General features: G+C 40.1%; 1 protein-coding gene and 1 long non-coding RNA gene across 7 annotated transcripts in view; both read left to right on the plus strand.

Annotated features, from left to right (window-relative positions):
• The window catches only part of OTOG (otogelin), a 93,314-nt gene extending 88,080 nt beyond the window's left edge, over window positions 1–5,234 (plus strand). For 2 of the 6 annotated variants that reach the window (XM_048948410.1, XM_048948415.1), the window contains 2 exons: window positions 2,359–2,438; window positions 3,688–5,233. In XM_048948410.1, coding sequence (XP_048804367.1) covers window positions 2,359–2,438; window positions 3,688–3,888 — 281 coding nt within the window. In that variant the 3' untranslated portion in view covers window positions 3,889–5,233. Of the gene's footprint in view, window positions 1–1,558; window positions 1,774–2,358; window positions 2,439–3,687 lie in introns of those variants that run through there. The other 4 variants (XM_048948411.1, XM_048948416.1, XM_048948417.1 and 1 more) reach the window with 3 other exon arrangements.
• Window positions 5,235–6,721: 1,487 nt separating this feature from the next.
• Window positions 6,722–22,547, plus strand: part of LOC125694781 (uncharacterized) — a 46,928-nt gene continuing 31,102 nt past the window's right edge. The window contains exon 1 of the long non-coding RNA XR_007377713.1: window positions 6,722–6,822. This is a non-coding gene — a long non-coding RNA (uncharacterized LOC125694781). The remainder of the gene's footprint in view (window positions 6,823–22,547) is intronic.

The following is a 22,547-nucleotide window of genomic DNA, read 5'->3' on the forward strand; positions in this document are numbered from 1 at the left end:
GCCTTATGTCATCCGGTTATACCAAAAGCTGCAGTATAGTAGAGCTTCTTATGGTTCAGAATGGCTCACGTTGTGGTTTGGTTTTATTTTTCATTTTGCACTGCGTGGGCAGTGCATTGTTGTTAGCCAACAATATACTGCTGGTAGTAAGCACTCGCGTAGTCTTTAGCTTGCTGCATGTGTAAATTATTGTCTTTGAAAAACGTATGCTAATTCCATTATGTGTATGGTGCTGTAGAACATAGACACTAATGGCTTTGCTTGTTAAAGTTAATTGAATAAATAACTTTTTTGCATATGTTGTTTCATATAGCTTTGCCTACAGTGGCATATTTAGTAGAAGCAGCTCATTTCTTTCCCTGCTGTAGTAGGGGGAGTTTACTGAAAATAGCAAGCCTGTGCTTACTCCATGAAAACTGGAGATTTTGTTTGTTGTGTTTAATAGAGGATGATAACTTCTAGAGTTGTAAATGGTATGAATGCGGTTAGCTTGGCATTTATTTTGTGAAAACATCTCTCTGTATTTCTGTAAGAAAAACAGCGTTGACTGTGATTTTGTACGTTGCTGAGTGACACATTTTTCATTAAACTGCGCTCCTGATTCTAGGAATACTCCATTGAAGTCTGTATTACTCCTTTAAATTGACATCACTTTAAATGACAGAGCTGTTGAATCAACTCAACATGAAAAAGAAATTCATTAACACAACCCATACAAGAAAATTTTCACGTGTTTTGAAAGGCTCTTCAGAGAAGAGTATACCATAGTTAGAGCTCATTAAAAGCCACTGGACATTAAAATACATACATGGAAATACTTTACATATTTATTTCTATGTGAAATGCGATGCAGTTTTGCTGTAGCCCAGATGAAGTCATAGCCACAGCTGCACTGATTTCTGCATCCTACACACCATGTGTAATGTAAGAGAAGAAAGTACATGAAAAAGACTGAGAAACATAAAACAATGGTGAGTTTTTTATATTCAAAAGTATTTTTTTCTTCTTTTCTCAATTTCTTTTTTTACCTAAGGAAATATAATTCAATGATAGTTGAGCACTAGCAGCTATTTCTGATTGTAGATGTTAATTTCCTTTCCAGGAAAGTTCATTGCTGTCCTTTCTTTCAGATTCTAGAAACTTATGCTATGCCTAGAGTCAGTAGCAGATCCTCAAGTCCTTATGTTGTTTGAAAAGTGGAGAGGAAAAAAAAAGAAAGAAAGAAAGAAAGAAAAAAAAAAAACACACCCCCAAAAATTCACAAAAAATATTTCTCTTTTGGAAGCAGTTTAACCTGATTTGACAGTGATTAGAGCAGGAAACTGGATATTGAGCATGAAGATGCAATAAAACTCTGTCACACTTCAGTATTAGACATTGGTAAAACCAATGAGTCTTTAATTGCCCTGGCTTTTCTGAAGCTAACACCTTTGGTTTGCTTAGCTGAAAGAAAATGCAGTTTTCTAAATAGAGAGATGTGGGAGTGCTTCATGCTATGTAAAATATGTTGAACTGTGGAAGCTTTTATAGTGGAATGAACTATTTGTTTTTCTTGCAGATCTTCAATGTGATGTGATTTCTTCAACATAGAGAGGATCACCTTGAGAAAATACTGTGCTTTCTGATTTCAGACAACTGAATTTTAGACTGAACTTCGTTGCTTTTCTTCAAAATGCCCAGGATTCTCTCCTTAAGTCAAGTTTAATTGCTTTTATTTCATTTCTTAATATCTTTTGTTATTTCATCACATACTTTGTAAACACTTTTGTGAGATAAAATGTGAACAGAATGCAAATGAAAATGTAAATAAAATATTTAATTTATTCATCTATGTTCTTTTTCTTATTTTAAAAAAAAATATGCAGAATTCCCCCCCTCCCCCCCGCCCGCTCCCTCTGCTGAGCCCTAATTACTTTCAGATCCTGGTGTTGTGTTCATTTTAAAGTTTATTTATATCACTGGAATTTGGTTATTGCTATTAAGGTTTGATTTATTTAATAGAAAATGCAGGTTGTGCATCTTGAAAAAGCCATTTCACATGAGTAATTGATCAGTTTTACAAAATTTTGTGAAAGACAGCATAGACTTACTCTGTAAAAGGATTCTGAATGAAGAATAAAACTTTCAGAGATACAAGATAATGGAGATACAAGGAGATGTATTTTAATGAGTGAACTAGAATGTTTTAAAAGCAGTGACTTCAATGCAAAGTACAGCTAATGTCACAAGGACTTTTGTAGAGATGTATGGGGTATATTCTTTGCCTCTTAACACCATAACACATTCAGGAATGTTCTTATCTCTGAAACGTTAAGAAGTTTGAGCTCATATTTTTTTCAATCAATACCCATTTTGCAGGTAAGGAAGATGGAAAATTCTGTAAAAAGGTGACTGTTAGGATGACTATCCGCAAGAATGACTGCAGGAGTAACACACCAGTAAGTAAATAACTATTAAAATTTCTTTGATAATAAGAAAAATAGGGTGAAAGAAAACAAAAATCTCACGGTGCTACTGCCTGCATCTCTCTGTATCACAGAGATGGAAGTCTGTGTTTCCTTATATTATCAGCAATCATCTTCCCAATTTAGAAGAAAAATGAGTGTGTCTCCCCCACTTTTGAACACTTCTAGGCTGAAGTTAATTTAGTGCAATCCTAGCTCTCATCTTTCCCTACAATGCAATTAGTAGGGTATGATGCAGTTAACTTTAATATAACACTTGCCGGTGATATACTGCAGTTGAAACTACTGCAGATGTGTTTAGTTTTCTGTCTGTCCCGGGAAAGTGTTTCAATGCCATCTTAAATGCCAACAAAGAAAGGAATCTTGGCTCCTGAAGTTCATCTTTAGACAGCAGCATGAGCATATTGTGATATATATAGGAAGAACGAAGCGCTATCTGTATGTCTACTGAATGATTTACGGTTGGAAGACACCAACCTCTTGCTGGGCAGTAAGGCAATGTGAGCAGTAACAAGAGTGCAGACGTCTTGTGTGAGATGTGCAAGAGCACCTGAAAAAGCTGTAATAGAAGAGTATAGCATAACAGCTGTAACCTCCAAAGTGACACTGAGCACGTTTTGCAGACTGAATTGTTGTACAGCCACAGAATTTAGTCTCAGTGTTAAGAAATGCATCAAACAGCAATGCAAAACCTGGTTACTGAACTTGAAAAAATTACGAGTTTTGGTGTCTTTTTCTGTCACAGGGCGTCCTGCTGTTTTAACACAGTGATGATTGTTGGCTTTTTCGTTGTATTCCTGCTTACTGCTGCCAGCATATTAACACCACATGAGTATATTGCTGAAATTAATACTGTAGGAAGTTGTTGGGAACATTCAGTGCCATGTTCAAGCCACGGTTGCTATGAATACTTTTAAATTCAAAACTGAAGTTGTTTCTTTGTGTGTATTTATAGCCAAAACCTGCTGTTACTGAAATCAACAGGAAAGTCATCATTAAGCTCAATGAGATGAAAGTTGAGACATATCTAGGCAACATGCTTTAGTGTTTATTTATTACTCAATTGCAGTGGAATTCCATAAGAGGATAAAATAAATACCTACTTATTCATTGCTTTGCTGTTGGTTTGGGGTGACTAATTTCTTTAGACTTTTTTTTAGGAACTCCTAATATTATTTCCTAATTGCTTAATTTTGTTGATATCCTTTATATTTTTTACCAGGTGAACATTGTTTCATGTGATGGAAAGTGCCCGTCTGCAAGTATATATAACTACAACATCAACACATACGCAAGATTCTGCAAATGCTGCAGGGAGCTTGGACTGCAGAGACGAACTGTGCAATTGTATTGCACTAGTAATTCAACCTGGGTCAGCTATTCAATCCAAGAGCCTACAGACTGTTCTTGCCAATGGTCTTAAGAATAAATAAATACAAGGAAAGTAAACAGTCCAGCTGCTGCTAGCATAAGATAATTTGAATGTCTGTAAAAAAAAATTTACCAGCTTAATGTTAAAAGATAAAGGAACAAAAATATTTTTGGACTTTCCTCTATTTCTAAAGAATGGGTTTGCATCATTTTTGTTGGGATTTGTCTTCACTTCACAGGCATTATTTTAAGAGTTCTTGTGATATGTGCCAATTTACAAGGTGATTTATATTTGAAACACCTCAAGGGAAAGAACACCACCTATTTTGTTCTCTGAGGCTGACCCAGTGCTCCGAGGCACCCATTCCTGTTTTAAATCATTGATACATGGGTATATCTAGCAGCAGTCTACTATTTTGAATGCATTGCAATGCTGCAAATACATTCAGTGTCTTCTAAGAAAAAATGATTGGACAATATGAGAAGAATTTTTCAGTTCAAATCATCTTCCTAATGCAAAATAGAGTATGAATGGGAAATGAAGTTACAGATATTATTTTTTAATCAGGGAAAAATTCTTGCTATTAATAACAATATGCAATATTCCCTGGTAATAATTTCAATATTTTGTAGTGTATTTTATATTGTAGTAAAAAGTAGTATGGCCAACATGTAATGTATAGCACAGACAGACAGTTTTAAGTTAGTCATCAGTAGTAACGTTTTCTTTTTTCTAAACAGTATGATGCAAACTGAAAATACAGAGATTGAACAAATAAAAACCATTTTACATTTATTAACATAGCTAATACTTTAAATGAAAATGGGCATCTTACGAAATATTTACAATATTTCTTTAGCAGAATGAACTGTGTTTTACACCAATATTAAAGACGTGAAAATTCATTAGGGAATTAAAAAGCAGGACTATTAGTTTGTCTAAAAGAAAAATGTAAGTAGAAATACTTTGTCATCAATATATGACAAGTGTTTGATATTGAAAATGTACAATTATAAGACTTGGAATTTCAAAAGCAATTCTGTTGATCAATTTGAACAATTAACATTTTGTTGTAACAAACTACTCTTTTTTTTTTTTCCCCCTCTAAGCTAATGTTATTGACCTGTTCATTCCTGATGCTGCAAAAATTTAGTTGCTTTAGTTTTGTAGATCAAACTGTAGATAGCACAGTGATATGCTTAAAATTGGAAAATGTAAAAACGGATCTCAGCAGAACTTGTTAGAAAGCTGCTTGTGTAGTTAATCCAAAGAAAAATGTGTTGTCAAAACCAGTTGTGAACAGTTTTGATATGAATTTTTATACTGTACATTTCATTCTTACAATATCTAATAAACAACAAGGAGTCTTATTTTGTTACAATTAATTTTCTGTCATTGTTGAAGCACCTTACTATGTGATTCAACATGCAGTGTTTACTGATTTGTTTTTCAGCAGTGCATACGCTTCAGAAAACCACAAACTGAGGAGAAGGAAAATGCTGTTTATGGGATGCTGGGTCAAGTCTTCAGTTGCCTAAAATTCAAAATTGCGAAGATGAACTTCAGCCACTCTTTATACCAACTGGCAGATGTCAACTTAGAGGGTAGGAATTAAAAGAAAGCTGCTTCTTTTGCTCTCAAGTAAGGTGTTTCTCAGCACAAAGTGCCAACCACCAAAATGAGAGACTGAACAAAACAAGAATTAGTCTTGCCACCATGCTTCCATGGGCCCTTATCTTGCTGCTCAAGCTAATGGTAGGATGCTCGTTGCTTCCAGCACAAGGCACTTACTTTGAAAGGCATTTGAGAGGCAGACATTTCTCTGCTGCTTTTAAGTGCAAGTAAATACTGGCTTCTACCAGCAACAGTAGAAAGTAGAGTGTGTCCAGAAACCATAACTGAACACTGATTTGTTTCCACTTCGGGAATGAGATAATAAACATTGTGTTAAGTCCCTGCTTCTGGATTTGTAAACATTAGGCTTATGCTGAGAGAAACAGGAGGAAAGATCCATACTGCTTATGGCATGACAAAGGAAGCCCCTTTACCCCTTGATTTGCGTTAAATTCCTTCACAGACGCTTAGCCTGTCTGTCTGTGGTTAGTTCAAAGCAATCCAAGCCCTTCACATGTATTTACCTTACTTGGTGTTTGCACAAAGCAACTCAGCTGGAAAAAGATTTGGCTTTATTTGTACTTCAGCATCTTCAGAAGCAAAGGCAACCTTAACTGATGGAGAAGTTTATCTGACACTTGCTTAGAGGAGGCACTATATTGCCTTATGGTTATGTAGGTGAAGTAGCCAAGGTGGGCAGCATTGAAGCTGTGCTCTTGAAGATAAATACATTCTACCATAATGGTGTTAACTCCAGTTTTTCAGTAGTGCAGCCAGGCCCCAGCACCCTGATGACTGGGCTGCCTCAGCTGTGTGCAACTGCACAGCTGTGTCAGGAAGGCTGTGAGAAGTTACACCTGCATCTCCTGGGCTCTGCTAAATTAAAGGTGCCCTGCTTTCCAGGCTAGCTTCACCTGCCACTGGGCTGCCTTGCTTCTGAGAGCCATATGTTGATACTAATTGGTTCTCCAGCGAGGGGCACAGTGCCTTAGAAGTTAACAAACCAACCAGAATTTGGGTGCTAGTCCTGCAGATACTGGGTTGTTTTGGAGGCCACCTCAGCTAGGGTAGGAGTGGAGTTGAAGGCTGGAGCGTACCATGCTGCCATGGGGAAGGGAGGAAAGTTTAACCAGCATAAAGCAGGAAAGCATGTTTGTGCTGCTCTTGTGGACTCACTACATTTCTGAAAGATGGGCACTGGTGGCCACAGCCTGGAAAGGGTTAAGGTGCAGTCTGAGGCAGGTGAGGGAGCTGAGGCTGATGAGCTACAGCTGGATCGTCCTTGTGCCCCTATAGAAAGGCTGGAGATAAGGACGTAGGTGCTACCGGGGTGAAGCACAAGAAGCATGGAGAGTGGCGTACAAGGTTGTGGTGAGTCTTGTTTTCCTAAATTGATCTTTAATTTTTAGGAGTGAGGATGGGGGGGACTCCCAGGTTTTAAAACTGAGGAGAGGAATGTAGTCTCTGGGGCTTTCCTCAGGTCTGCCCCAGTGGGTCTGTGGGCAGGTATTGAAAATGTGACCTTTTTTTGTTAGGAAAGCTGAGTTCAGGTGGTGAAAGCAACAGGGAAATAAATGCAAAAGCTGTTGGTGTAGCAATCTGTTTGCTTTTAAAGCTGTACTGAATTTTAGTAGCTTGCTGGTGTAGCTTACCAGGTTCTTGAATCTCCTAGATGGTGACAGGAGAGAGGTTTACCTAGTTTCTGCAAATCTACACCTATGGTAACTGCAACAGGAGGGTAAAGTTGCCAGCTGCTGATGCCTTCTGGTTTTCTTGTAATTGTCTTTAAGGCAGCCTGCAGAAGCAGACTTCAGGAGACAGATTAATCAGATTGCAGAAACAAATGGCTTGTCTGGCTTTTGGCAGGCCTGACAGGGTGCACTGTGAAGTTGTTTCTCCTGAACAAGCAAAACCAAATCTAGATTTTGAAACATCCTCTTTAGAAGCTGGCAGCAAACTTTTTTCTTTTCTTTCCTTCTCTGCCCCCTTGAAGAAGGTGAGGGGGGAATGAAAATGTGCTGAAGTGTTTTTCTTTCCTTCTTTCCTGATCTCTAATGTCCCAATCAAGAACTTATGGCTTAACATGAAATTAGATGCTGTGTGAACGAACCCCAGTCTTCTGGAAACTGAGGGTTGATGCATGTTCTTCACAAGCCTTAGAGTTTTACTCCACTGCTGAGGGTTATATTCTTCTCATAAGTTTTTCTACACATGGATTTCTCTACCAAAGTTATTCCTAGTGCAGATATGAAAATACCTTAGGCTTATATCATGTTGAAGTTAGGACTTCATATCTTTCCAATGCCAGGCTGTTTTATGTATTTAAATAAAATATTCATTAAGTGATTTGAGTGTGAGAATGTTACAATGTTATGATATTAATGTCTCATTGGTACCTCCTTTAAAAAACACTTTGCTTGCGTTGCTTCAAATAAGCTTACCCAACTTGATTCATGGAACAACAGAATTGATTTGGCACCTGGAACTTCAAGTGTGATGAATATTGGCCATTAAGGAAGGCTTTTAAAAAGCACAATTTGTATCACTGTATTTCCATGTGAACTCTTACTGTCTAGCTTGTTACTATGTTATTTGGTCTCAGAGTAACAGCCTCTTGAGTAATGATTCATGTAATTAATGATACTGCTGCTTGGTAAATTGACTAATTGGCAATACTGGCATCTGGTAGTCGATAGTTTAAAGTAAACTGTTAATTACAAATTAAATAACTTGCATCTCCTTACAATAGTATGCAGTCCATGAAGTCAGACAACATTCAGAAAATTCCATTCTCATTCTCTCTGCCCACACCATCTTCTTTATTCCCAGTACAAGTGTCTAGACATGAATAATTAAAAATGAGGTAACAGCTGCTATGCAAAGGGTGATTTGGGGGGGGAAAATCCCCTCTCAGTGCGATGATAACATCTAACCTGTTTAGAAATAGTACCTGACAGCCCGTCATCCTCTTGGGTCTGGTTTCTGAACAGACTTTGACCAAGGTTTTGATCATATCAGCTGACTTAGATCTGTGAATCTGGGAAAATGGCACCCACTGACATTCATCAACGCTTGCTGAACATTTCTGGAGACAGTAGGTGGTATATTTCAGCAGTGAAGACAGTGGGTCTCCTTTGCTGGTGCAGATGTCTACAAGGATGGCATGCAGGTTGTTGTCTGTGTCTGGTGAAAATATATAGCTAGTAAGGGTGACTGTGTTGAAAGTCAGGGTTTTGTACCTGAGCATTTGCTCTATCAGTGTTTGTGCTCTTTGTATCTGTTGTACATGGAAATAAATCGGGGGGTGTGTAGCAACAGGATGAGGGGATGTGGTTTTAAACTGGAAGAGCGTAGACTTAGACTAGATATTTTGAAGAAATTCTTTACTGTGAGAGTGTTGAGACACTGGAATAGGTTGCCCAATGAGGTTGAGGATGCACTTTCCCTGGAGGTGTTCAAGGCTATGCTGGATGGGGCTTTGAGCAACCTGCTCTAGTGGGAGGTGTCTCTGTCTATAACAGGGGGTTGGAACTGGGTGATCTCAAAGGTCCCTTCCAGCCCAAACCATTCTATTATTCTTTCAGAGCTAGCCAATGTACTTTGCCTTATGTAGCTTTTCCTGTATGTCTTAAGGTAAAGTAATTTATTATGACAGCTATACTGAAATTATCTCTGTATCTCCAGAGCTAAAGAAAGTTGCTATCATCTGCCAAATCTTCAAGCAGGAAAGGCACAGCTAGCTGCATTCGTTACCTGTCCAGCTGAATTTGGAAACACATACTGCATTTATCACCATTACTAGCTGAAAAAGATTTGGTCAGTGAAATTTTAAGTACTTCTGTTTTAAAGACTTTTATAGCGTAAGCATTGGCTTGAAATCTTAGAATCCTGGAGCTCTTGTCCTGGGCAGGATTGTCATCCACCAGCTCAGACTGCCCAGGATCCCATCCAGCCTGGCTTCACCTCCAAGTATTGGGTATCTGCAGCTTCTCTGGGCAGCCTGTACCAGGGCCTCACTGCCCTCTGAGTAAAGAATTTACACCTAATATCTCACCTAACTCTCCCCTCCTTTATTAAACCATTCCTTATTGTCTTATCACTGTCAGAACTTGTAAAAAATTAGTATCCCTCCTGTTTATAAGATCCCTTCAAATTCAAATCCTAAAAGGTCACAGTGAGGTCTTCCTGGAGCCTTGTCATCTCTAGGCTAAACAACCTCAGCCTTTCTTGTACAAGAGGTGCCCTGAGGAACTCCATCCATTAGCAGCGTTCACGAGTTGTGTCATCTGGCCCCATAGACCTTACGTGTTCTGTTTTTGCTGCTTTTCTTTCAAAATAGTTTTAGTCCTTTACTATTTTCAATAGTAGTAGGTAGTCTTTCTACTCTGTCTCAGCCCTATGTTGTGGACCTAAATAAGAGCTTGTACCCTTCAGGTAGACTTAGTAGTATGAGTCCCATAATTACCTACAATGTAAATGCATCCCTAAAGCTAATGCTTCATAAATACTGTACTTGATGTAATCTCTGGAATTAAATTCATAGCACTGTTTCATATTTATTTCTCTGCTCTATGACCACTGTGGGAGAAGAGGGGGGGAAGAGGGAAAGTAGCGTTCTTAGGCTTTGTTTGGCTGTGTTGCAGCACTTCTAAATCTTCTGTCAACACTGGCATGATGTTGCATTCATTAAAAATGCACGACCTTTTTAAAGATCCATCTGTTATATAAATATAAATAATGCAGCCCTATATTTTTATGGTATGCTAATCCTGTGTAGCCATGGTCTAATTATCAAATGATTTCATGCCACCCTGGTGGCAGGCAACGTCCAGACCACTGAACACTTGCTATGGATCTGTTACTAAATCCCTCTTGCACAGTTTCATTCATAAATTTACCACGGCTTTTAAAACAAAATAGTTTGATGCTTATACAGCAATATCAAATAAGAGCAGTATGTTTCCAGAACGCAGCAACACTTTTCAGATGCTCTGCTTCATGCATGACTGAATAATTGGTGGCAAACTCAGTTATTGCTTTCTTCTGCCTTAAGTGGAAGCCATACTGCGTGGCAGATAATGCGTGCTGTTGTGTTCAAAGGCGAGATAGAGGCCTTGTGTGCAATTTGGCCATACCAAGCTGTGAAGCTTGAACATTTGACTGTCTGTGTCAAGCTTCATTTTGGTGATGGTTGTCCTAAGTCAGATGCAACGCTCCTGATCAGCAGTTGTTTTTCTTGCTCTGTTTTAACTGTCTTGGAGCTAGTGTAGGTGTGCCAGGTCCTGGGGTGCCTGTGGTTCTTGCCTCCTCTAGTGTTACTTTAATACTGCCCTCTATCAACTCCCAAGGGAGACAGTCAAAATTCAAAGAAAATGCCATTTTTGTTAGTTAAGTCATTGCTTTATCTTTGAAAAAAACATAGAACATCACTTGATGGAAGTGATTGGTGAAACTGCTTGTTTGTTGTTTTTTTTTTTTGTTGTTGTTTATTTTTTTTTTCTATAAGACAATTTTATTTATTAATTTATTTATTAATTACCATTGACTTCAGTGCAAAGAGCTCGCTCCCAAGCAACCATGAAATCAACTCCGGAGTAACAACGGAGCTATTAAGAACAGAATTGAAGTGCTTTGCCCAGATGTAGTTTAGATTTCAATTTAACTTGAACAGTTTAATGTCATCTGTGCCAGTTTAGTACCATCTGGTCACTTACAAGATGAGATTTGCAGCTTAAATGAAATTCTTCCTTTTCTTGTGTAACTGAGAGCGTTCTTATAGTGTCATTTTCTCTGGGTTCGCATCATTCACCACTGTGTGGTTTTTTTGTTTTTTTTAAGGCTGTATGTATCTCATAAATGCATTTTTCTTTGGCTACAGTGAAATGTACAGAAATTTAAAACTTTAATAATTATATATGTTTTCAACAAAACCTGCTTCTAGTGTGGAATTGAACAGGATGTATTTCACCTCTTTGTTTTTGTCCTGAGTGTTTCTGCCCTTGTATGAGAGCTGGTGGGGACCTAGTGTGCAGTACACACAGGCTTTGGTGTAGTGACATGGAAGAGCCACTCTTCTGGGGGACATGGAGGCACTGCTGGCAGCAGGGAGCATCACATGCAAGCAGCAGGGCTGCTGGCCAGGCATAGAGGGTATGGCCTGGAGATAAAGCCCATGAGCAGACTGGAAGTCTGAATTGATTTCCCAGTCTTTCTGCAGTTTGTCTTCTGCTCAATGAAATGTTTGTTATTTTCAAGTACTTGCATATTCTAGTTCAAGCTGCCTGGAACAGGCAGAGCATATTTTTATTAACCTTTTCTGTTTGCCCAGATAAATCTGCTTCATGTAAATCAGAGCTAGTAGCACCATGGGAATGTTTTTCACCCACGTGTTACCAGCATCCTTGATCTCTTGTGAGCATTTAACAAAGTAATTTCCATCTTCTCTGACACAGCTAATCCTGATGTATTTGTAATAAGCTGGGAATTTCATTGAGTTGAATGCTTACTCACAGAAATGTGACTTGCTGGTTGCTCACTGGATCTGTTACCACGCCATTTGGAGCTCAAAGTAGTTAATGTCTGCCTCATACTGTTCTGTGTAAGAAAATCCAGAACCCTTTAAGAAGTTTTTACAGGACATGGAATTCAAGCAAAATCACTTCTAATTACTTTGGATGAGAGGTGGCTGGAGACCACCTTGGAAATTTTGCTGGTAGTGCCAGTGCTCAGGCCTGCTTATATAGTGGGTCATGTCCTCAGGTGGCTCGGCTGCCACTCTCAACAAAGGCTATAAAAACACAGTGAAGGCAGAACAGATCTTCTTTTTACTTATATAAATAGATACATACAAATATTTGTCCATGGTGCCTCAGTGTGCCAGTCTCCTTTGCGAACTGTCTGAAAGCTGCAGCAATGCAGATAATAATAGACTTCCAGAACTAGAATTTCAGCGCTCGCAGGGGTTTCCTCCTTGCACCCATTGGATAGTTCACTGAAACACCTTTCATTTTATGTGCATGCCTGTTTATACAAGTAGGTAAAACTAGATACTATATATAATATGTGAAATAATACATTTTTTTAAATTCAAAGCACAAGCACTAATCAGATTTTCAGGTCATTGACATTGTCCCATCTCTGGTGGGTTTCAAAATGATAAGAATATTTTCCAAATGGTCAAATCTCGTATTTAAAATTCTGATGTACTTTACATAACATAAGAGATTTGCAGTACCAGAAGAATTCCATTTTCCTCAGCCCAGTTTCAGGTTCCTAACCTGATTTTCTGGGCTTAAATTTCTTCCTGTTGAAATCAATAAGTACATTGTAATATAATGATTCACGTTCAAGGTTCGACCATAGAGAATTAAGACTACATGCTGATTTGACTGCCATTGTTGAAAGATGATCCCTAGAAATGTGTAAATGCACAATAAACTCTTTAACTCTTTCAGCCCTATTCTTTTTTTTTCTTTCCCTTTTCATTGGGCCTAAATACGTAAAAATGGATCTTTGCCTTAAGACCTAACAATGGCAGGAAGATTTATGCTGAGATGTTGTTTAGACGTGAATATCTTTTGTGGTTTCGAGTACTTTGTAGTGGATACTCAAATGCAAAGATCCTGTCACTGGGCAGCATAGATCGTGGTGAGGTGCCAGGGAAACTGCAGCCTATCTGTGCAACCTGTCTGTCCAATCTCCAGCACTGCTTTTCATTAGAACTTTCTGTGCTGGATGCTGACATCCTGGTACTGTGTGGCTCCTTCCTGTGGTTAAATGCCTACACACATCCTATAGCTTCTGTTCCCTAAATCGTGAGCCAGTTAATGAGGTAAATCTACCTGCAGTGTGAACTTCAGGCTCTTCAGCATCCCAGTTGAACTCACAGTTTTCTAGGAAAGAAGGAAAATCATCTCTCTCTCTTCCCTCCCTGGCCTGCAAGTCATTCCAAAGAAACCAGACCCTTCCTTCTAGGTTTGCCAGTCTCATTCGGGCTCAGGGATTTTCCCTTCAGCTGCTGAGCTCTCCTCCCTTTCTGACTCAGGTGGAGAATATGCTGCTGAAATATGGCCTTTTCCTGTTTTACAGGAGCAGTCAGGCACTCCTGCCCTGTCCGTGGCTTTAGGGCCCCAGAAGGAAATACGGAGATCTGTACAGGAAAGTCTGTGTCTGCAATGTGGGGGAACAACGCTGTGCAGAAAGGACAGGGAAAACAAATGATGTTTTCATGTGCTCCAGCTGGCAGAATTACATGCTCTTGTTTCCTGTGATGAGGGGATGAGTAGCTGGGTGTTTTTTTTTTTTTTGTTTTTTTTTTTTCTTCTTTTTTTTTAATTGGTTAGTTTTAAACCCACAGGCTTGTGGAAAACTGTGGACTGAATATTTCCAGTGCTTGTAGAGCCACACCTTCTCCTAAGGATGGTAGTCAAAAGCTTAGTCTGAAACTATATGCTACCAATGAAGTAGACTTGCTTTGTAGACCCCCCTTGATTCTAGTTCAAATATATCCATTACGCTATAAAACACTGTTTTCTTCCACTTTTTTGCCTTTTTTTTTTTTTTTTTTTCCCTCTGGTGGTTCTCCTATGTTAGACCAGTGAAGCTCCACTGAGGAGAAAAGGCTTTAAAAGGTGAAAACCAGGAGGATAGGAGAGAGTTTGCTGTCTTATGGGCTGTTTTGCTTTATTAGCAAAAGAAATGAGTTTGCGGGTTTGAAAAGGGTGGTAGGTATGTGTGCACAAGGCCAGAAGAACCAGTCTTCGAAACTCCTTAGTAAAAAGAAAACTATTAATAAAAACTAATTTCAAGGCCAAGAGCTGCCGATATCCTGGACTTCTCTGAGTACCATAGTAGAAATGAGCAATGAGAAAACCTGGAGCCTTTTTTCCCGCTCATATTAGTGAAGAATACTTTGATACAAGTATTCTTGTATTGGTGTCTTTTTTCATGGGGGTAGGAGGCTTTCTCCTTGCTTACCACAGCATATTTCATAAGTCTGAGTCTTAGATGTAGCTCAGGGACACTGGAAGGTGGGTCTTGCTTCATTCCAGAATTTCTTTGACCATAGTCATTCTGGCTTCTTTGGTAAGAGTGGAAGTAAGATGGTTGCAAGGAGCCAGTGTTGCTACTCTGCTTTCTGGACCAGAGGAAATTAACTTATTTTTAGAATGGTCTTGGTGTGGCTGTGGGCTGCTAGTACACTTCAGGAATTCATGTTGCATATTTTTCCCAGCAGAATCTAACCCTTGACTTCTAGAAGTGTAATACAATATATGTCCTTGATAAAAGCCTCCTGGTGATAATGCTACTTGGATTCAGAGTGAAAATTTTGGCGCAGATGGGAATAATTCTTAGAAAGATGCTACAGGAAGTACTTGGAAAAGCTCCAATCAATTTACAATATGTACTGATATTTTTATATGCTTTTTAGAGCTGCACAGAATCACTCAGGTTGGAAAAGACCTTAAAGATCATTGAGTCCAACCACAACCTAACCAAACTATCCTAACTAACAACCCCCTGCTAAATCAGGTCCCTGAGCACCATATCCAAGTGGTTTTTAAACACATCCAGGGATGGTGACTCAACCACCTCCCTGGGGAGCCTATTCCAGTGCTTAACAACACTTTCCGTAAAGGAGTTTTTCTGATATCCAAACTAAACTTACCCTGGCGCAACTTGTGGCCGTTTCCCCTTGTCCTGTCACCAGTGAGAAGAGACCAACCCTGCTCTTGTTGTAAGCACCTTTCAGATATTGGAAGAGAGCAATAAGGTCTCCCCTCAGCCTCCTTTTTCCCCAGGCTAAGCAGCCCCAGCTCCCCCTTCACAAGCCTTGCTGTGAAGGCCTGTGTATGGCCTTTCTTTGGACCTGCTCCAGCACCTCCATGTCCTTTCTGTACTGAGGTGCCCAACACAGTACTTGAGATGAGGCCTCACCAATGCCAAGTACAGGGCAGGTTGACTTCCCTAGTCCTGCTCACCACGCCATTCCTGATACAGGCCATTGGCCTTCTTTTTATTGAAGATCTTGGAGACAATATGATTTATAGGTAAATAGAGGTTTTTGCTACTGCCTATTGTGAAAGGAAAGGTTGCATAAAACAAGAGAATACGTGGTTATCTGGATCTTGGAAGTATTTGGCTCTGGATCTAACAGCGAGAATACTGTCAGATCATATTGAAGATGGAGGCTTGCAGTTCTGTCAGGGCTGGTTTTGATGAAGAGGCTATTCAAAAACAGTATTAAAGTGCTTATTCCATTAGTGAAAAGCCTTTATAAAACAAACAAGAAACATAATCGTTAAAAAAAAAACAAACAAAAACTAAACCAACCCAATGGAAAAAAAAAACAAAACACCCTATGATTAAATGTTACAGACTGGTGGAATCTAATTTCTAAGTTAGTTGAGGACATTGCTGTATTTTCCACCTGTGGTTGATTGTTGAAGTATATTCTATATCTGGCTGTCTGTTATACCTACTCATGAGCCAGCCTCTGGGATGGAAGCAGGCTGACTTCAGTCCTGTGCTGGGTGGCAGCTGGGCTTTACAAAGCAGTGACTCTAAGATGTTTGTGAGAAAACGCTCATAGGTTGCAGTGTGCTTTTTATGTTTTTGTTTTGTTTTTAAATGCTGTAATTTTCATGCTATGTCTGTTAACTCAGGTTTTTGACTGACATGACAAACCTCATAGCTGGCATCCAGTTACAAATGAAGAGCTGGGGAATTGGCAGAATTTTCATTTGGTGGGTCCTGTTTGAAGTTAGATTGAAGACTCATTTGAGTTGCACAAGTGTTTGCATTGTTGATGTTAAGACAGAGCTCTATATAAGGGGTCTCATTAAGCTCCATTTCTAATTTATTTTTCATTCTTGTTCTAGCTTCATTACTTGCAAATTGTCATTTTGTGAAACAGATGTCTGTGTGTTGAATATGATAAGCTCTTGTCTATTGTGAACCTTTAAATAGAGAGCAGAGCAGCTTTGAGTTGGCGGGGGAGTGAGCCAAGGCCTCTCTTGGTAGAAATGGATAGGGCTTCACTGAGGCTATTTGCAGTAGCAGAGAATTTGCTGCAGTGTCAAAGTGCAGGTGTTAGCATTGGAGCAGGAGTTGAGAGACAGAGCACTGACCCCAACCAGAGAGATAAATGTTTTTATGTGAAGTGAATGTAAAAAGTTACCTTATATAAATTATTTTTATATTAATGGAAAACATAAAATGAGAAGAATAAAGCCACAGGCTAAAAAATGGATTTTAAGTAGTCAGGATGTCGTTACTTCTTGCGGGTCCGTATAGCTACATTTTTCATTATTCAGATTTGTCAGAAGTTGGCAGTCTCTTTGGGCTCGTATTCTTTTTTCACTGTGCTTTGTCTGGTTTTTCACCTGAGATGCTGTAGTACCAGCTAAGGCAGGGCAGGTTGCCTTATGTTAAGTCTAGACTATACTTCAGTGTTGCTGAAATGATGCTTGAGTATTTAAGATGGAACTACTGGTTTGGATTTAATCATACTACTTCTGCTCCTGAGGTCCTTACGTGGTTCCACGTGTAAATGCCAGAATCAAGTGTGCTAAGAGTCAAGATGGGCAGAACTGCTATAGGTGTATTGCTCAGAAAGGGTGGTGGAAAAGCTCAGGCAGATTGTTGTAATGTGGATATTCCTGTGAAGTGGCAAAGAAGGGGCCAAAGTCTGCAGACCAGAGAGGTGTGTGTTGTCTCCCCGATATAGAGGAGGCTAGCAAAAGTCTTCATTTATGAGGGAAAGCTGAGAAACCTGACAAGGAATTCAACCCTTGAGCACAGATTGATGGCTAGTCCTAAAAATTACCACCAGGCAGAAGTAATTAGTGATATAAAAACTGTCTCCATTACTCGGTTTATAAGCACTTCTGGTAAGAAAGAGGTTAATAACTCTGTTTATAGTAAGAAAAGACCCTTGCCCTTCAGTACACACACTTCACTGTACCCAGATAATCCCTGGAGCAAGGAGGTTTAAGGTAATTTGTGGCGCAGCTGTCCTTTTCTGGAACATGAGCAAATTCTCCTGCACATGGTCAGCTGCAAGAACAAATGTCTATAACAAATGAAAAAACAAGATGTTCAACCCCAGCCTTCTGCGCTCGCAAGAGGAGCACATGAGCTGGGCTGTTCGTCTTGCTCGAATCAACTCCATGGCACGAAGGGGTTTAGTGCACAGCTTATGGCCAAGTGGAAGCAACGTGTCAGTGGTGAGGGAGGAATGCTGGTGATGGAAACCTGACTGATTGACAGACAGTGGCCATACAGTCATAGGCAATCTATTGTTTCACCAGAAGGAAGCAGGATTAGAAAATGTATAATCGTTACAATCCCCAATATAAAGCTTCAAGTGACGGTTGCTTTGCTGTTGCTGGTGTGACTTACACTAGGTCTAATCCCACCAAGCCTGTACTTAAGCAAAATCTTCACGTGTTCCATGTGGCTCGTGCCTCGCTCCCTGGATGTCTCACTAAAAAACACCTCTGTGGCACTGCAGAAATGAGCTCTGTGATTTTTCAGGAGCTACTTCTTCCTGCGGTGTTGCTGCAGAGTGCCACTACAGTGCACACAGCGAGTCCACAAATTATGTTCTGGGAAGAAATTCTCACTATTAACAAAAATCATCTTAGTCGTTCTGAGCAGCAGAATTCATTGCTCTGAATTGTCATTTATCTACCAAAAAAAAAAAAAAAAAAATTAACATACAAAAAAATGGCGAAGAAAGGTAATTGGGCAGGAAGGCCAATGGCATCCTGGCTTATATCAGAAGCAATGTTGCCAACAAGAACAAGAGGTGATCGTCCCTCTGTTCTCAGCTTTGGTGAGGCTGTGTTCAGTTCTGGGCCCCTCACTACAAAAAAGGCATCAAGGCTCTGGAGCTTGTCCAGAGAAGGGCAGTGAAGCTGTGAAGGGTTTGGAGCACAAGCCTTATGGCAGGGAGCTGAGAGAGCTGGGATTGTTTAGTCTGGAGAAGAGGAGGCTTAGGAGACACACGATGGTTAACTACAGTAAGCTGAAAGGAGGTTGTAGTGAGATGGGGGTGGGGGCTTCTTCTCGTGGGTCACAGTGATAGGATGAAAGGTGATGGTGCCAAGATGTGCCAGGGGAGGTTCGGGATAAAATTATAGTTGATGGCTTTTTTTGGTTCTGTTTTGTTTGAATAGTTCTCTTTGCTACCGTTTCTTGTTTGACCTGTATTGTGCCTGAGCTGTGGCCTGCTTCCTGCCTGAATGCTGGCACCCTGCTTTCAGCCAAAACAGTGTTGGCTGGTTGGTACAGAAGTTCTGCTTATTTAAAAATGCTGAATAGTGTTCAGTACTACTGGTAAAATTCTCTGGAAGTCTCTCTAATGTGGCCATAACATCAGACCAGTCCTTCACTGTGTTTCTCCTTGGCAACTTAACAACATTTCTAGCAGAAACTCATAAAAATGGCAATAGTGTGTTCTGTGTATAGGACAGAAATAGTTATTGGGAGCAAATAAAAATGTAGTGCTATTAAGTAAAAATAAAACTGCTGAAGTACAGTGTCAATGCTCAGGAACTACCCTGCAAGTGAAATAATGATGCATGAATCTCATTTGCTGGAGAAGGTGGAGAAGTTTGATAATTACAGACAAAAACAGTGACATAGCACATGATGAAGTGATTCCATATCTACTTCTTTTTGTTTTAACAGAGATATCTTTCTTAACTAGAATATCAAAAGCACAAACCATATGTTTAGTTACCACGAGCTGTATGTAGGAGGGTGTTGTGCTGGATGTGGGCAGTGATGCCCTTTTGCACGAACAAGGCTGGACTGACAGAGGTCTTGTATAGAGTGCATATGGTCAGGGCTTTTTGCATAGGATCTGAAGAGCTGGCAAAATAACTCTGTTTAGAGTGAAGTGAAATAATTACACCCCCTGTGAAGGGGAATTTTCAATAGTATACTAAAGCCATTTTGTTTTAGCAAATCAAGCCTGAAATCCCAATGCTCCAAGCTGAATGGAGTTTCAGCATCTTGCCTTCACTCTGTTTTGGGTAAGACTCTCCACAAATTACAACTTCAAAATGTCTGAATTCAAATGGGAAATAGACAAGCTGAAGTTTTTTGAATAAACTTTAGCAATATGTGTGTTTTTGTTTGTAGCTTTTGGAGTGAGAAGCTGACAACATGAGCAGCGTGTGATGAGTGCCTCCTAAAGTTATATGTGAGTGCTTGTTGGGTGGGAATGCCTGTCCAGAAACTTACAGGGCAATACCTCCATCTTTTGACTTAGAATAGAGCTTGCATTTGCAGTAAAATGCTGTGCCTTGTGTATCCTAGCTCAGTATTGAGGTTTATTCTCTTTGTTTGTTTGTTGTTGCTGATGTCAGCCTGCCCTTTGCAGCATGGAATAAGGAAGCTTTATTTAAACATTTCATTACCTGGAGGGCTGGATTTAATGACTGATTAAAACCTAGAGCAACTCCTTGTTTGGAGTGGGTTCTGCTGGGTGTATGTCAGTGTAAATCTCATCCAGGCTTCTGGAGAACACTGAATTTCTCTTCCTTATTTGAAGTGGAGGGAGGGCTACCTGCGCTCCCAAAAAATTTGGTCACAACAGGGGCTGTTGAGATCCTTGACTGAAAGGAGGAAGGAAGGAATTGGACTTCAAATTCATTATCCCGATATGTGTGAAAGTCCTAAAATGAGTGGGGGGAAAAATAAATGGAGGTGGGGTGGGATGTGGAAATAACTGTAATTCATCCTTGGGTTTTGCAAGCAGCTGAGCTCCACTGGGGTGATCTCGTGAAGGGTTAACGCAGCAGCAGCTGGCCACAAGGCTTGGTCCTTATCTCACTCTTATCCTCTGCTATTAACTGGCCACAATTACGGGCTGTATCAGTTACTGCCATCTGTTTTTTTCGTGAGGCACTCGTCGGATTGCGGCCAGCAAAGGGGATTAGGTGGAGAAAGGCTGAAATGCCAAAACGGTTCCGCAGCGCCGGGCTCCCGCGTGTGCCCGCGGCCACTGCGCGCCACCCGCCTGACAGCTGCGAGGAGTGAGCGTAAAGATAAACTGTGAAGGCTGGTTCAAAGCCCTGCAAGGGAAGCGCATTTCTGCCTGCAGTTGTTGTAATGCGGGATTGTGCAGAGAGAATTGAAGTGTGGAACGTGGGTGTTCGGCACCAGGGGGGTGATTTTAGTTTCCAGTGTGGGTTGCTGCTGGTAGGGTTAAACTCCAGCATGAGCCGTGTGCAAATGGCAGCAAGAGGTGGGCATTGGGTGTGTTGAATATGGGGACAAACAGCCACAGGCAGTGGGTTGAAATGAGCCTTCAACTCTCCGTGTTGCACTAGGTGTTGCTGTCTGGGTGTTGGTCAAAGACTGGGGCAAACTGGGCTGAGATGCATGACCAGGCAGGGAGGTGTGATCCAGTCCTGATCATCAGCGTTTTAAAGAGCACTGAGACTTTTGATAAGTACTGACTGTAGTGGTTGTTCTATTGTTTAAACTTTGAAATGTCAAACCAACTTGTAGTAATGAGAGAAAGGAAAAGGTTCCAGTGTGATACCGGGGATTCAGGAATCATTATGGCTCAACAGCTGTACTTTGATTCTAGGTTTTACTAAGACCAAATTAATTATGTTATTCTGAAGTATGGCATACTGCCAAAATAAGGCTCTTTGGATTTTATTATTTTGAGTAAATTAAATTAAGGATAATACAGATTTTATTGTTAGAAAATTAATACTTAACTAATATTTAATATCCTTTCATAATTTTTAATTAATACACGATAGTCAATATCCTAAGGATTAACATCAATGGAGGAACAAATCTATTTCTTTATAACACACAAGTTAAAGGAATAACTGGGGATGCCCTGCGCTACTCCTTCCCCTCTACCCTTTCCTGATAGATATGATTAGCAAATTGGAGAAATGATTATAGACTCATAAAATGGCCTGGGTTGAAAAGGACCACAATGCTCATCTAGTTTCAACCCTCTTGCTATGTGCAGGGTTGCCAACCACCAAACCAGGCTGCCTAGAGCCACATCCAGCCTGGTCTTGAATGTCTCCAGGGATGGGGCATCCACAGCCTCCTTGGGCATGTTATATGATGCTCTAATGCCTTCGGTGTGCTCATCTTTTCAGATCAGTTGAAGCTTTTTGGGTCATGCAGTGGAGCACTGATGCTCCGACCATGGTGCTGGCAGAACTCAGGTGGTCACTTTCCTCTGGAAATGTCACTTCAGCCTCTGTGCCAGAGAACCATCTTCCTCGTCATACAGAGAGAGGCCTTTTTCAGCTTTGTGTATGAGAGCTGGTGTTGCTGAGCCCTGTGTCCTCAAGAGTCAAAGTTAATCTCCCAACGGAAGTCACAACTAAATGTTAACATGTTCCATCTGGTAAAACCAGTTTACTTTTTTGTACTTTCTTTCTTTGCCTCACAGAAATAGCGTGCTCTTCATTTGCCAAAAAGCACAATGGGTTGTACTGGTACCCTGTGAGTGATAGAATCCTTGCCAGGATTTCTTCCTGTGTAGTTAGATTTCTATGAATGAAAACCTTTGCATAGAAGGTTGTGCTATGTACACATAATCGCATATCAGGCTGCACTGTGTTTGAGGACTTGGATAAAGTATTTGCTAGCCTGGCAGTAGCTCTTATTTTCCCTTTTTTCCTCAGAGAAAATTCATACCTCACTTACAGCTGCTTCAGATGCACCCAGGCCTCCTTTCTGATCATCAGGTAACATGTGGCTTCCAAGTTGTTGGTATAAACCTCTTGTCAAACTGCAATATTCAGAGATCTTTAGGGACAGAACAAGCCTCCAATTTTTGCTTGAAGCTTTAATTCTATTTAATTTGTAAACATTTGCAAAATGATGTGAATTTTGTTCCTCTTTTTAAAAAAAAAAAAAAAAAAAAAAAAAAAGGACATTGTGAGTACTAGTTCAAAGCATAGATATTTCTTTGCCATCATTGTGCTCCAGCAGTGATGCCTTGGAAAGAAAAGAATAAGTTCTGAAGTATGTTGCCATGTTGACCCTCCGGGTTGGAGTTTTGGAAGGCATTTGCTGCCAAAGGGATCTGGTTGTGTTTG

Source organism: Lagopus muta, chromosome 6, assembly GCF_023343835.1.
Source record: "Lagopus muta isolate bLagMut1 chromosome 6, bLagMut1 primary, whole genome shotgun sequence".
In the NCBI taxonomy this organism is placed as follows: domain Eukaryota; kingdom Metazoa; phylum Chordata; class Aves; order Galliformes; family Phasianidae; genus Lagopus; species Lagopus muta.